This window comes from Oreochromis niloticus, linkage group LG23 (genome assembly GCF_001858045.2).
Source record: "Oreochromis niloticus isolate F11D_XX linkage group LG23, O_niloticus_UMD_NMBU, whole genome shotgun sequence".
Classification (NCBI taxonomy): domain Eukaryota; kingdom Metazoa; phylum Chordata; class Actinopteri; order Cichliformes; family Cichlidae; genus Oreochromis; species Oreochromis niloticus.
The window spans coordinates 35,217,495-35,233,262 of NC_031986.2; the positions used below are offsets into that span (position 1 = coordinate 35,217,495).

General features: G+C 43.2%; 1 protein-coding gene across 2 annotated transcripts; it reads left to right on the plus strand.

Annotated features, from left to right (window-relative positions):
* Positions 1-334: 334 nt before the first annotated feature.
* sh3gl1b (SH3-domain GRB2-like 1b) lies at positions 335-14,977 on the plus strand. Of its 2 annotated transcripts, XM_013275109.3 has the most exons (10): positions 335-719; positions 4,886-4,992; positions 6,227-6,295; positions 8,481-8,553; positions 8,638-8,781; positions 9,020-9,153; positions 9,384-9,542; positions 10,193-10,296; positions 10,401-10,534; positions 12,546-12,836. In XM_013275109.3, the coding sequence occupies exons 3-10, from the start codon at positions 6,227-6,229 to the stop codon at positions 12,737-12,739; spliced, it is 1,011 nt and encodes a 336-aa protein (XP_013130563.1). In that variant the 5' UTR covers positions 335-719; positions 4,886-4,992; the 3' UTR covers positions 12,740-12,836. The 2 variants fall into 2 exon arrangements, with proteins under 2 accessions (XP_013130563.1, XP_003451341.1); XM_003451293.5 differs by lacking the exon at positions 4,886-4,992 and having other exon boundaries at positions 675-719; positions 12,546-14,977.
* The last annotated feature ends 791 nt before the right edge of the window (positions 14,978-15,768 follow it).

The window sequence follows — 15,768 nt, forward strand, 5'->3', positions numbered from 1 at the left end:
ATTTGGTAGTAGCTTTGTAAACTTACTGCATGTTTAAAAAAAATCAGACACTCGTTATTTTTCCTCATTTGGTTTTATAAATATTTTATATCCCACTGAATATAAAATCCTTCCGAGCATCTTTGTAAAATAAGTACATTTTGAAACTCCTGGTTTATTTCCTAATCTCAGGTTCTACCTCGAGGAAATTGCAGTTTTTAGACATAAATATATAGAATTTACTTAAAATTGTGTGTATGTGATCAGATTACACCTGACCAGAGCACTGGCAGCCTGCGTTTTCCTGCTCCATCCAGCAGGAGGCAGTGTTCACCAACAAAACATCCGCACTCTCGGAAACTGATTATTTCTTTGAAAAAGGGCAGTGCGGCTTTGGCGTTCTGTGGAAGGCGGGCTGGCAGTACTGAGTCGTAACGTTTGTGGGTTTTCTCAGCTCGGAGAGTGCTGATCCCGCTGTCTGTGGGCCCCGTTATCTGCCGTGACAGCGCGAAGAGTCTCGACGTGGACGTGGTCAGTTGGCGTGTCCCGACTTGGAGTGACGGCTGTGCGGTCCTATGATTTTCCCGACACGCTCTTCGCATTGGCCCATTTTCTGACAAACTATATCGCCAACTTCACGTATACCGCAACCTTTTTCACCTCGGTTGGAAGCTGAAGACAAGACGGGCTTCAAGATGTCTGTAGCGGGCTTGAAGAAGCAGTTTTACAAAGCCAGCCAGGTTTGCGAAACTTTTTTGCCGTTAGCGGCTAGCCTCGTTAGCATGTGCTAACGGTGTGCGGTGAGCTAATGTTTGTAAGAGTTTGTTGTGTTAGTTTGTGGTGACAGCAGCAGACTCTCCGTGTCAGCGTGAACTCTTTCTGTGGGTTTAACACTTAGTTTGTGTCTGTCTACTTTTATTAAACCATCTTAACTAACTAATTAACTTTAGCCGATGTGGGGTTAATTGTAAGACCGCTTGCATGGTCCGCAGGTATCAGAGAGTCTCAGGGAGTCTGTCCTCTGTAGCTTCTGACTCGGTATCCTGTGGTAAACATTAGCTGTGCTTGCCGCAGGGACTCTCCGGGTGAGTCAGAGCTCTCACTTAAAACAAAAGTGTTGGAACTCAGTCCGAGTTTGCAAAATGCACTGAAACCACTTCATTTCCATCGGTGTAACCTGCAGAATGTCTGCTTTCAGCACAGCTGTCTGTTTTCCAGCTGTGATTTTAGGCTGGGCTCGGATCGGTATTTAGGGCAGCTGAGGGAAGTAAAAAAAAAAAAAAAAAAAAAAAACACCACTACATACCACTGCGATAAAAATGCCACTGCTCGCACTGGAAATGTAAAAGTCATGATTCTGGCGTCTGAGCCTCGGTGTGAATGTTTTTAATTTAGGCCAGCTCTCAGTGATGGGAGGGGACGGTTTGAGAGGGTTTTTTTGGAGGCGCTTTTCTTCCTACCCTGCTGATCTAAGCAGGAAAGACATTTGGGTTCTGCCCCAGCTTCCTGTCAGGAACAGACTCAGATCCCTGTTGGTTTGCGTTTAACGGGGAAAATAAGATGATTTAGAAGCTTCGTGTCGAGGTTAGCAGCTCTTACTCTGCTGAAAATCATCAGGAGACGAGATTAAGTGGAGTGGTGCATTAGCAAGTGACCCCAGAAATGATGTGGAAAGAGTGTGCTTTCCCTTTATTTGACTGCATTGCAGCTGCTCCTGTTGCCAAAACTCCATGAGAGTCAATAACAGTCACATAGCTCAGATTTTCTACACTGGAGGCATGCAGGAAGTTGGCTGTGGAAATGATATCTGTGCCTCGCGCCTCTCATCTGCTTGTTTTGATCTTTTAATGTCTGTCTTTCACTTGTACTCATTTTAAGAGATAAAATCTTCAAGCCTGGGATGTTCTGTACAAATTCTGGGTGGGACGAGTTTTTAGTACTGAATGAATACTTAGAAAGCAAAGTACTTTCATGTGAGAGTAACTCTGAATACATCAGCCTTCAGGTGATTTAATGGTTGACAAGAGGCAAATATCAGACACCTTTTGCATCGTTTATTTTTTTAGTTTAATAACACAAAACTTGGCTGATTCTAGTGTGCAGTTAGGCGGTATTGATGAGTGAGTAGTCATAGGAGAAAGCCTTGATATGCAGTGCTTATTATTATCTATCATCTTAAAAATGTTTCTGTAAAAACATTTTGTTGGACAGCACAGCGCAGGCTTAGAAACATCAGCCAACGTTATTCTTTTTAGCTCATGATACTGGGTATTAAGACGCTGTATTCAGAAAAGGATTAGGTTACTGGTGAAAAGAGATTACATTTTGATGCAGACTTCATCTGGGATTAAACCCATTTATAGGAGCGATATTTCATCTGCCGTATAATCCCAGAGCTGCTTTTTATCACTCAAAGTTAATTTTTGGTAAAGTGTGCCGGTGAACGGATGCTGGCATTGGTGTTTAAATAAATAGACAGCATCCTTTATTTCTTGCCTGCGTGTGCATGATGTTCTTACAGCTGAAAGGCACAGAAAAGACTCACTTTTACAGCTAGTCCCTCTGAGAATTATTATCATTAGATATACTATAGTTTTAACAGCGAATGTCTTTGACGTGAAGTAACAGAAACAAACATTTGGATCCTGTGTATTCACTGGAGAAAACTTGAAAATGTGCATTTTTAAGGGTCATAACGGCATGTGGGACAGCTGGTGGCTACTCGGGACAAGTCATAGTGTATGAGAAGGCCTCCCTTATACCTTCACTTTGATAGCAGGCTCATCTCTTAGCCATCATTTCATTCTGTGCGAAAATAAATTTCAAGTACAGTCGTACTTTAATGCTTACAAATAAAAAGAAATCAGTGTTCTTGGATGATCGGGTGGGATTTTTCCCACATTTGACTTGTTTTGTACAAAATTACGTAAATGTGATTCGGATAAACGTGACTTGTGATGATGATATTATGAGATCATATTATTGATCGATAAGAGTTGAGCATTAAGTTGGGAATCGCTGAGTAAGACTACTTTTAGCAGCTTCAGATTTTTGTACAAGTTTGACACCAGTGTGAAAGTACTAAAGTACTCTGATTCATCATCGGCTTAGTTTGCTGCTTTAGTCGGCAGTACCCGGGGGTTCGAATCCTGACCAGGGCCAAAGGAGGAGAGAAGCCACTGACATCAAGCGTCTTATCATGCATGAAGGGTTTCACCCTGAAACTGTACGCTAAGCGAAAGGAAGGAGGCTGAGGACAGAGTGTCAGAACGATTATCCAGGATGAGACAAAGATCCATGAGTACGTGAAACTTCAGGAAGATGGCCTCAAACGATCATGTGCTCTGCAGCCACATAAAGCTGGCTCAGATGGCCTGATGGCTTCAGGGCAGCTGCTGCAGAGTCTGGCTGCTACTGTCTCACATAAGCAGCTTCTGAGTCAGAAGTCAGAAGACGTTTGTTGGATGATTGAAGCCGGTCACTGCTTAAATAAGGCCTCAGTAAGATCGGTAACCTGGCCATGTAGAGCATCATATACAGCTGATACATAAGAAAGCGGCTCCCTCTTTCACAGTGAGTAGATCTGCTTGTATTTGATTTGGAAGTTTTACGCCGGATGCCCTTCCTGACGCTGGCCTCAAGAGATTTGTCTCCTGAACTTGAACCTGGATTCTTTCTGCTTGCAGTTAGCCCATATGCAGCTGATTGTGAGAAAGTTTTAAAATCTGAAATTCACAGGAAGCTAATTTAAGGAAGGAAGAGTGCCGTGCATCTTCCAGCTAGCTTCTGTTAGAGAACGTAAGGGCTCCTGACCAAACCTGTTACCACGAGTATTATATCCGTGTTACCCACCAGCAGAGCCAGCAGGCTGTTGTATGCATAAGGTGTGAAATGATTAACCAGGTATAACCTGGAGGGAGCTGGAGAGTAAAAATGACATAAGACATCAGCCGATCTCTGGCTTTTAACTGTCTGAGTTCCAACTTCCTGAGAATCATCAGGTTTTTCTCACGAACTGTCTCTTTAACTATAAACCAGACTTTTGGGATTTGCCATCTTGATGTAATCTGAAGCCAAATAAGAGCTTGAACCTTGAGATAATGTGCGGGTATTTAACTAACACCGAGTCATTGTGAAGAACACGATACGTGTCACAGGCTGATCCCTCTGTGTAGCACTGTGAGCTGTTTATACCAAAACTGAGCTGTGATAGGGTTTTTCTGTGGATGCTTTTTAGCTTCGTCTCTTTATGTTTGTGTGCATGTAAATAATGATGTTACACTCACAGTAAAGCTTGACGCTTAGGTCAGGAGAAGAGCTGAGGTGTTATTTAGTGGCCAATCAATGTCGCCAACAGAGCTGCAAAGGAATAAGATTTGTCTATGTAATAAAAATTCCCCATCATGGATTTAATTCTTTACCAAAGTGTGTAAATCAGACAGAAGTACCCAGCATAAAGGAGGGCTGTGCAGTGCTGTGTAGGTCCTGAGTTGAGGCTGTATCTATACTTGTGACCTCAGAGTCCCTGGTCATGTGATCTCTGCATAGAAAAGTATAGCCTGAGGATACCAGACTGCTGTTAGAGCTACAGCTGAGATGTGGACGTGTTGTAGTGGTTTTTCTGTTTGTGTTGAAAACTGATAACCTCAATGAAACAGATGAAAGGCAAACTTTGTCAAAAACAGCAGTTATAAGTCATGTAGGAAATGACTTCAAACAGCTGCTGATGGTTGCATCCTAAAGCTGCATGTGAAAACACAGATGTTCATTTCAGTCACACTGGTCATTAATCTCAAACCTGCTGCCTCCCTGGTACAGAGTCAGAGGCCAGCTTAGGAAAGAGCAGGTTGCTGTGTGCAGGATTTCCAGCTAACGAGTCTTTTTCATCTTTCCCCGCTAAAACCAGCCAGTGTGTTTCCAGCTGAGGCAGACTATCTCCCACTGAGTACTACATGTGAGAGGGTCACCGTGGACAGTGTCCCGACCAGAGTTCATGTGCCAAAGAGGCTTAAGGTCAGAAACACTGTATGTCTCCGAGTAGATCACCGTGGGAAAAGGTTGACTGATCAGCCCATGGAGTGAGGGCTGTTTTAATAATATACATGGATACATAGCATAAACTGGATCCACTGTGTGCATATGGGTCTTTAGCGTTATCATCTACTGTACCTCATCAAAAAGCTTTAAAAGATATTTCTCAAACGTCAGGAGACTGCACAGATGCCGGCTATGAAGGCCTCCTGACTCATTAACTCATTACCTTAATTATGCTGCTGACCTTATGTGCTTAAGCCACTCCCTAAAAGGGTGCTCTGAGTTGGGGGGGCCTGAAAATGAGATCCAGGTCATACATGTGTAGCTAAAATCACGTATTCTTTGCTTGTTACGTTTCCTGTGTTTCATTAACTGTGCAGACGGTATAAATGTCTCCCTCTGTTATTACTGCATGGTGAAATAATTAACGATTAACAGAGAGCTCGTTGCAACTTTCCTCAGAACTTCAGCACACAAGAGCAAAGCAGATTCTTCACATCCAGGTTTTATTGCTCTCACAGTTTCATTGCTGTGAACTGGAATCATAGCAGAACCACAAACAGAGCACAAATTAGTCATTGTGGCTGGCGTTCGTCTGTGCACAACAGGGCTTCCTGGTGATATTAGGCCTCGTTTTGCTCCCTGTTCTGCTTTGAAAAGCTTGAATATGGTATCATGTATCCCGTGGGTGATTATCTTGAAGTTGCTCCAGCGCAGACTCATTAAAGAGACAGAATTAGCACTTTTATTGAATTCAGCCTCCTTAGAAATGTAGATTATTAGAAAACAGAATCTACAGCAGCACTTGTACAGTAACGTAGTTCCTTCATTTCTTAGCATGAGCAGAGACCACAGGCAAAAATCCAAGTGAGCTCACTAAGATAGTTATATGCTGTTGACATCAACAAGATCTACTTTGAAATAGCATAACATTGCATTTTTCATGCATTTGTGAGATTTCTGTGGTATTACTGCGAGCTTCTCTGTTGTTCTGAGTCACCCGAGGTTAAGGTTGGGACCGGGCATATAGCACGCAATGCTAACAGTCACCATCTTCCTGGGTGTATGATCACAGAGCAGGCAGTGGTAAATTAAAGATGTGCTTCAGCTTGTTTATCTGCTCAAATCAAAACCTTATGAGCAACATTAATGAATTTGCGCTCTTGTTTTCTCAATCCTCTCCCTCCCTTCCTCCCTCCCTTCCTCCCTCTAGATGGTGAGTGAGAAAGTTGGAGGTGCAGAAGGAACCAAACTAGATGATGACTTCAGAGACTTGGAACGGGTAAGAGAGCCATCCTTGTGTAGTCTAACAGAGAAACATGCTGAAGCTGAAGGCCTGTGTGGTTTCACCGAGTACACAGGCAGCATTATTGTGTTATTTTTGTTTGACTTGTATTTACATGCCATGGAAAGCGTTATGTGATCCTATCATACAGTTCATCTGCTATATGTTGCACATGTCTCAGAAAAATGAAAAAGTAAATTTTTATAAACTGATCCTGATTGAGAACCAGCACTGAAAAATGCCATTTGGACCCTCTTTAGGCACAAATGGCAAAGAAATGTCAATGCTGGAAGCTTTTGTGATGTCCTTGGGTTTCGAACTGTTGTGCAGACAAAACAAGTGAAGGACGTCTCTTTGGGAATTCTTTTTAACCGTTATCTGAAATGTTTCAGGGCAAAACTTTCATCATGAATAAATCCAGTGGAAAGCACATAGAGCAGCATGTGTAGATGCATCTCAGTACAATATAATACACCGATCAAACTTTTTCCAGTTCTGAGATACCTTTACTTGCAGTGTCTGACAAACCTGTCTCATACCAGTGCTAAATTAATAAGGTGTAACTGTGAGGAAGAGCCTGGGAGTCATCCTTTTATGCATGGCCTTTAAACACAGCTTACCTGTGAGTGTTTTAAACTCGCGTGACATGAACACACAGTAAAAGTTGTTGCTGTAGCTGGAGTGAATTTTTTTTTTTTTTTTTTTTTTTTTTTTTTTTTTGCATATTTATCCCACTGACATGTTTCAGATCACCAAACAAATTTTAATATTAGACAAAAATAACTTGAATAAAAACAAAATGCAGTTTTTAAATGATTATTTGCCTTTCTCACACAGGCTGCCTGGACTTATTCTGTAATTTTGGCTGTAAAATTACAAAATAATTCAAATTTTTCTGAAATTGTTTGAATGTTGTCTGTAGCACAAACTAACTGAGTTATCTAAAAAGTGCTTATAAATGGGCCTGTTGCTGGTCTAGTAATGTTTTTAAATGGTTGAGGGGAAAAAAAACATCTAAACCACGTGGGAATAAAAATCATAAATTAACTTTGTTAACCACATTTCAGAAAGCTAAATTTAATTTCACTGCCATACCCAGGCATGATCACTGTCAGACCTGCTGAATCACTTAAATAGAAGCTGTCTGACAAAGTGACGCAGGCTAAAAGATCTAAAGAAACAGCCGAGAAACAAAGTCACTGACATCCATCAGTCTGGATCAGTTTACGGAGACATTTCTGAGGCTCTGGGACTCCAGTGAACCACAGTGAGATCCATTATCTGCACATGGAGAAACTGGGAACAGTGCTGAACCTTCACAGGAGTGACCAGCCCACCAAAATTCACCCAGGAGGTCACAGAAGAACCAGAACAATATCTGATGACCTGCAGGCCTCGTCTGGCTTTGTTAAGGTCAGAGGTCATGCCTCAACCATAAGAAAGAGACTGGGCAAAAATGGCCTTCATGGGAGAGTCCAAGAAGAACACCACTTCTGCCAACAAACATCTGGATGACCCCAGAGACTCCTGGGAAAATCTTCTGACTGATGAGACAGAAGCTGAACTTTCTGGAAGGTTTGAGTCCTGTTACATCTGCATCAGTCTAACAGCGTTTCATAAAGAGAACATCCCAGCAGCAGGTGGACACAGTGGTGGTAGTGTGATGGTCTGGGCTGCTCTGCTGCTCCAGGACGACTCGCTGTAACTGAGGGAACCATGAATTCTGCATTTCATATTTGCTTGGGTTATCTTTGGCTAATATTAAAATTTGTTTGATCTGAAACATGTAAGTGTGACAAACGTGGAAAAACCAAGGTAATAAAGGAAGGGCCAAATACGTTTCCACGGTACCGTACCTCCACAGTAGTTTGGCTTTACTGTTAGCTTCCTGCGTGCTACGTTAGGTGTCACAGTGAACCGATGGATGCGTGCTGGATGGACTACACACAGCTGAGCAGTTTGGATCGGCCCTGGGCAGCTCGGTGTCTGATCCAGGCTTTCCAGTCGGGATTCATTGGCTGTATATTGGATTTATGCAAACTTATAATATTTATCTTGTTACTGTGACCAAAGTCTGTTTAAACAGGAACAAATTAGCATACCTCCTCTTTCTCTCTGTGCTCTTTAAGTGCTCTGACCTGGGGCTCTGATGCAAATGTATGACGAGTGTGTGTTTCTGCAGAAAGTGGATGTGACCAGTAAAGCAGTGGTAGAGGTGATCTCCAAAACATCAGAGTACCTTCAGCCTAACCCAGGTGAGGAGAAGACCAGTTTCCCTGCAGCTGCTTAGATTATTTAAACTCTGGTTAGTTTCACCTCCATTTCCTTTATTTTCACAGCATCGCGAGCCAAACTGTCCATGCTGAACACCATGTCCAAGATTCGCGGTCAGGTGAACAACCCGGGCTATCCTCAGGCTGAAGGGCTGCTGGGAGAGTGCATGGCCAAGTATGGGCGGGAGCTTGGAGAGGACACTAACTTTGGTAGGATGCGTGTCTGTATTCTGGTTTAGTGTCATATTTTCATGTCAGAATAGCACTTCTGTGAGTCAGTAGTGGTTTTGATGTGTGTGGTTGTGGTAGTTTTGGGTGTGATAAATTTAAGCGGACCCAAAGCTTACCCAGAGTGTGCTGAAACACTTTGATTTGTGTGCTTGGATCCAGCACGTCTCTGCAGTTCGGCTCTAAAATCACATCTCTGCTTTCAATGTGTGTGGTTAAGGTGGTGCTCTGGTGGATGTAGGAGAGGCCATGAAGAGGCTGGCCGAAGTCAAAGACTCTCTAGACATTGATGTCAAACAGAACTTTATTGATCCACTGCAAGGGCTTTGTGACAAGGACCTGAGAGAGATCCAGGTATACACTGGAAATAAACTGTAATGTATAATTATACTGGTTAAGCTTTAATGTCTTTTATTAAATATCTTCTTCAAGTTTGAAGAAGCAGCACGATTGCTGTTTCTGTAAAATATTCAGTGAAAGACCTAAAGCGTCCATCTGAAACTCCTGACTGCTAACGTTAGCATTTTTTTAATGACAAAAGTCAGTGGGGCCAGTTTCATAACTAAACAGTAAATTTTCTGCAGCACTATCTGAAGAAGCTGGAAGGTCGCCGCCTGGACTACGACTACAAGAAAAAGCGTCAGGGAAAGATCCCGGACGAAGAGGTTCGACAGGCTCTGGAGAAGTTTCACGAGTCAAAGGAAGTGGCTGAGATGAGCATGTACAACCTGCTGGAGACCGATGTAAGGATTTATTAAGCGTGTTTGGCACGTGAGCTTAAGCCCAATCCTGAATCCTGATCCTGAATCCACTTTTTTCTATCTCTAATATAGACATATTTCAAAAACATAGCTGCGGACATTTTCAGCCTGGTGGTTCTTTAGATCTGATGCTGATATTACTGTATCATACAAAACTGTAGTGCTCTGTCTGGCCTGGTCAAATACAACCCACCCACAGAACAAACACACGTTACATTAGCTGGACCTGTACAAATTGATAAAGCACAGCCATTCAGCACAACACTGAAGACAGCCTGCTAACGCCTGCAGCTCAGCAGTCACAACTTTTGATCTCTTTATGGTTCAGTACTTCTTATTCATAATAATCAAACTAATAATAAATCACTTCAGTTGAAGAATTCAATTTAGTAATGAAGGCTGGTCGACAGGGATGAGTAGGCTAATTGGGATGAAGTCTGTCAGTTTCATATTTCCTGTTATTTCTCTGGTGTCCTCCGATCTGTGGCCTGCGTCTGTGCTCGTTTTAATTTGGGACGTTGGAAACTAGCAGTTGGTGAAAAGTTGAATTGTTTCACAGTAAAAATCAGTTCATAATAAACAAAAGAGGTGAAACTCAAAGACGAAATCTGTGTGTGTGTGTGTGTGTGTAGATCGAGCAGGTGAGCCAGCTGTCGTCTCTGGTGGAGTCCCAGCTGCAGTACCACAGACAGGCCGTACAGGTGTTGGAGGAGCTTTCAGGCAAACTCGGAGACAGGTGCAGTAATGAAACCCGATGATTTAGCACAGCTGACTGTGTTGGTGTCTGCGTATGTCTTTCAACGTGCTGTGGAAGATGCATTTGTTCATGTTTTTGAACAGGATGAATGAAGCTCAGTCTCGAACAAGACGTGAATACACACCCAAACCCAAACCCGTGTTTGACTTTGGAGACAACAACCATTCAAATGGAGGCTACTCGACCCCCATGGCTCCTCCCCCGTCACGCATCTCGGGTAAGAAACCTTTTAAGAGGACTTAAAAAAAGGTTCAGTGTGAACAAGTTGCCATGTTACAGTGAACGGAGTAACAAAAGATGGCATCTTGGCAAAAGAAAAAGCAGTACTGTCTCTTTATTGTTTTGTGTTCATGCTTCCAGTTGCAAAGCTGCATTAAGGCACCAAAGATGAGCCGCCCCGCCAGAATTTTAACAGCTAACCCTCCATCTGTTTGTGCCGACACAGCAGATGGGCTAAACCGAAGCAGTGTGCCCAAATAAACTTCAGTCCTTACAAATCTGACACAAAGTCAACTGAAAGTTCTTGGCATTGCCAACAGGATTGCTCACCTAACAAGCGCCACTGAGTCCAGTGAGCATCTCCGTTTGTCTGCTGTGTGAGCGAGGCTTTTTAAAAATGATGGCATGAAATGTCACTGAGTTGGTGATCATGACAGCATGGGGTGTGTGCGTGTGTGTGTGTGTGTGTGTGTGTTTGTCATCTTTCCGGCCTTTCTCCAACCGACCTTGTTCCTCTTCCTTGTGACATCATCAGAGGCGACTTTTCACTTGACCAGGCCACAATCCTTGGAAACAAGGATTGTGTGAGTCACCGGTTATGTGTGTGGTGCTGTTTCTCAGTTGTTTTAAACTGGTGTGTGTGCGTTTGCACTTACTTCTGGGGTGAAATGTAGGAAGTGGACCAAAAGCTGCTTTTCATTGGTTGAACAGATAGTGGTTTATGGTTTATGCATAACACAGCAGCGGGTATGTGGTTTTGTTTGAAATGACTGACTTCCTGAATCTGCAAATGTTTTTTTTGTTTGATCCGTATTTTAATGACCTTTCAGTTAGGTTTTAGAGGTGAACGCAGAAGCATGAGTACACGTAAACCTTCAGACATGTAACCCAGATACAGACACTTTGGTCTCTGCATGGAAAAACTACATCATAACTGGTTTGTAAAACTTTTATTTTAGTTATGTTGGCCCTTGTTCGTTGTATGTGATATTTAATTTGTGCACAGCGAAGCGTCCTGTTTCCATGTCTTGATTTGCATGTCGTGGAAGCATAAAACACAAATAACTGACAGAGTTTGTTGTGGCTCTGAAAAGGCCTGTGGGTGTGGCTTTGACTGTTTATGTGTGACCTTTTTAATAAATAAAAATGTCTGACCCCATGTAACTAAACCAGTTAACATTACAGGACAACACATCTGATTGAATGAAGGAATGTTTTCATTTGGGAATCGGTACTAAATCAGCCGTGTTTGGCACAGTTTTAGAATCTCAGCAGCGTGTTCAGTGTTAGATATTTATTTTGCAACTTTTTTGACACTTGTCTTCATTTAATCTAATTCTGTTCCTGTTTTGTTTTGTTTTTCATTCATCATTATTTTGCACAGTGCAGCGAGCATCATTTCTCATCTGTGTGTGTCCGTGTGTGAACGCTTTACTGTAAACACGTGAGCTCACATAGTTGTGAAAGAATTTCATGCTTGAATCACAAAAAGAAAAAAGTGTGACGGTGAAGGAGGTTTCATCTGATCTGATTCTCTAGATATCAGCACCTGTGTTTTGGGTTGTAAATATAAGAAGCAGTTGGTCCTTTTCCATTTAGAGTTTGTGTTGTGTTGCTGCTCTTGTAAACAGATGAAGACCAGAGAACAGCTGACCAAATCTTTTCCCATCTCTAGCCGTCGCAGCAGTCTGCGGGTTGAGCCAGATACAATGAGAAAATTGTTTGGCAGAGAAAAAGCCCAGTTTGTCTGTGCATGGAGCCTCCTCGCTGCTGCTGATCTCAGTGAGGTCACAGAGAGCGAGAGGGAGGATCTGGTCTTGGAAAGCTGCTGTCAGAGGAAGTTCTTTATGCTTTAGTCTGTTCAGAAGGTCTCGTGAGCACTGTTTACTAATGTTATACTGATGTTTGATGTGAGTTGCTTTTCCTGGAACTTACACTCTGTGACCTTTAACCTTTTCAAATATCCTGCTGTCTTCCTCATCTCTGCTCTGTTTGCTGGTCATTTTCAGCCCCGGAACAGCCGAGCTGCAAGGCGCTGTATGACTTTGAGCCCGAGAACGACGGAGAGCTGGGCTTCCGCGAGGGCGACATCATCACCCTGACCAATCAGATCGACGAGAACTGGTACGAGGGCACGCTGAACGGCCAGTCGGGATTTTTCCCCCTCAACTATGTCGAGGTCCTCGTGCCGTTGCCACACTAATGCAAAGAGAGGGAGCTAGGAGGAGACTGATGTAAAGGAGGAGGGGAGAGGAGGTAGAATGAGAAGAGAGCGAAGCGAAGTGGAGGGATGGTCCGCAGAGGTTTCATTTTTCACCTTCGGCTCCAATGTCATCATCACAGAGCACTTTTTGGTCACCTGGAGTCCCGAAGAACTACCCGACCAGAATATCAGCGTTTCACATGGAGATCTGTTGTCCAACAGCAAGAAGCGTATCGAGGACTAACTGATGAAACAATTTGTAAGGAGTTTTAACAACAAATTAATAATGTAGAAAAAATGAATGAGAGTAATTGGAGCGGTCGGGGTGACTCCTTCATATCGTTTTCTTGTATTTGCAGTCTGTTTAAAACTCAGGTTGGTCACCAGATTAAGTGGGGTGGGGGTCATAACTTGGCTGAACATTTTCCTCATTTCAAAGTGAAAACTGGTGGTTTTCACTTCAGCTGTGGACTGGTTTGTGCCTCGTGATGCCACCTGCTGGCATGACTGAGAATTACTAAACTGAGATGGAACCACACACGACTAGCTGTATTCTTAAAAAAAAAAAAAAAAAAAATACTGCTTTGATATTTTAATGATAAACTTGAGCCAAATTCTTCTCAGATTTTGAACATTTTCAGGTTTCCCCTGTTGCGTAACGACCTGTTTGTTTTATCTCTGTCAGGCTGTGCAGCCACACTCACGGTTACTCCGTTCTAGTCTTTGATCGGTGTCCGCTCAGCTGACTATGGTATCTTAGTAAAGTTCAGCTGGTAACGTGTGAGAGGATGTTGTAACTGCACCTTTGTCCTCAAATGAGATTGATGTGTGTGACGGACATCTCCGGCGTCACACAGACCCGAAGGTTGCGCGTGTCCGACGTGTGGAAGAGCAGAGCGGTGTGTTCAGCTGAGGAGACGATGCAGGAGACTTTATAAAATGCAATAGAAACATATCGCTCGGCGTGCCTGTTTGTTTAATGATTCTGTAAAACAGCCATACTTTATAACGTTTCTGGCCTGTTTGTTAAACATGTTAACCTTTTTTCAGCCTTGCGGCTCACTTTAGACACCCGTCGGCTACACGCAGAGAAAACGCTGCTGGCAGCGTCCATCTCTCTGTCCCGCCAATGTCGTCTTAGCTCAGAAACGTCCTCGTGCCCCGTCTTTCTGACGGCTCACGGGCTCTGATTCACGTGATTGGTTAGTATGTTTAGGGCTGATGGAGGCAGACTGTGTAGACAAGGCTGGCTTCTTGTTCTGGATTTGGCCTCGGTGCACACCTGTGGGTGGAGTCTAATCCAATACACCCTGTACAGTCTGAGGGAACAATGTGGAAGTAAAAGGGAACCACTGAGGGAAACCTGCATGTAAGCGGATGTCCGTTTGGATTATTTTGGAGAGCCTTTGTTAGCAAACCTTTCTCTTCAGTGCGTCTGATTTCAGATGCTGAATGTTGAATACACTGTGCAGTTTCTTCTTTGTGGTCCATCACTCCATGCTGCCAAACACCAACTCCTGTCTAACCTGTTTACATCTTTGACCCTTCTGCACTTGGACGCTCACATGAGGTTTGGGGCTGAGTGTGAGCAGAGATGTGCTGTCTGGGTCTCACTGTTATCAGAGCCAAGTCTTTGTTTTAGTGCCTTTGGAAAAGAGAGGAGGGGGAGTATCCCAGCTTACACAGCAACCAAAACCTAACGACTTACGATGGTCACAATGACTTTTACTGCGTTTTCTCATCGTCGTCACCTTCCCGTGTGAAGGGGACATGCGCGTGTGCATATTTCTGCACATTTTGATGACACTACATGCAGTTTCCTGGATATCTTGATGTGACGTTTGTCAGCAGGCCACCAAAGGAAACTGTTTCTCTTTCTCACAGAGATTATAATCCTGTTTCAACATTTCTCACAGATTACTCATCGTAAAGGGTCGTGTCTTTGTTTCATCAGTCTTAAATGCTCTTTTCAATGTTAAATCATTCTGACTCTCTATAGTATTATTTTTTTTTATATATACAAGACCTAAAAACCTTTAAATTAATCTCTGCATGTAGTCCTATATTACACCTAGTACGTGTATATCTTAGATTTAAGTTACTTTTTACTTTTGGTATGAATACAGAATTTAACTACAATATTGTGTCTTGTATTATCACAGTATTTGTACTTGCTTCTGTCCTGTCCCCTCATTTCCCTGTTCTTAAAATAAATAAATAAATACAGTTTTAAATGAAGCCGTTGTTTGTAGTGAGGTGTCAAATTATGGCTTTAATGTTGGATTTTATATGGAAAAAAGGGTACATCACTCTAGGTGTGTGTGTGTGTGTGTGTGTGTGTGTGTTTTCACACTGCTCAAAAAGAACTATGGGAACTTTGAATCATCTGAGTGAAATAAGCATAAAGCACTGACCCTGCTCCGGTGCAGGTGGGTCCACAGACCCCGTTTATCCCTCCTGACTCATTTTTCCCTAGTTTCACTTTTCCTTAGTGATCTCGTCTTCTCTGGTAGGAGGAGCCTACAGTACCTGTGCAACCATCCAGCTCCACCAGGATGAAGCATTCATAGGTGGAGATATCAGGAGATGAGCAGTTTCAAGTTTCCTTGAAGCTTAGAACTGAAGCTTCTTCAGTTCTAAGAGCAACTGGTGGAAAGTCCCAGATTTTAAGCCCTATGGGAGTGTCCCCAGGAGGGTCATGGAACCCCTATTGATCCTCTACCTAATCACACGAGCCAAGGTGTGAAAATGGGTGTGGGTCACAATCAGCCAAAGTTTCAGGTGAGCCCATTGTGAGACCTAGCCCCCACCCTATCATCTTTCCTTGGCCGACTGTGACCCACACCCGCTTTTCTTTCCGAGCTCCTTAGACCAGAATGAGCCGGATGACTGAGAACCACAGCGAGCGTCACCCTGTCGTGACAGACCTGCCCTGTCTATTGTTGGGAAGGCACAGAGGAGCTGGACTACCTGTGCAGCCTGAATAGGCTGCAGGTACCATCTCCTGTTACCAACAGCAACAAGGACAC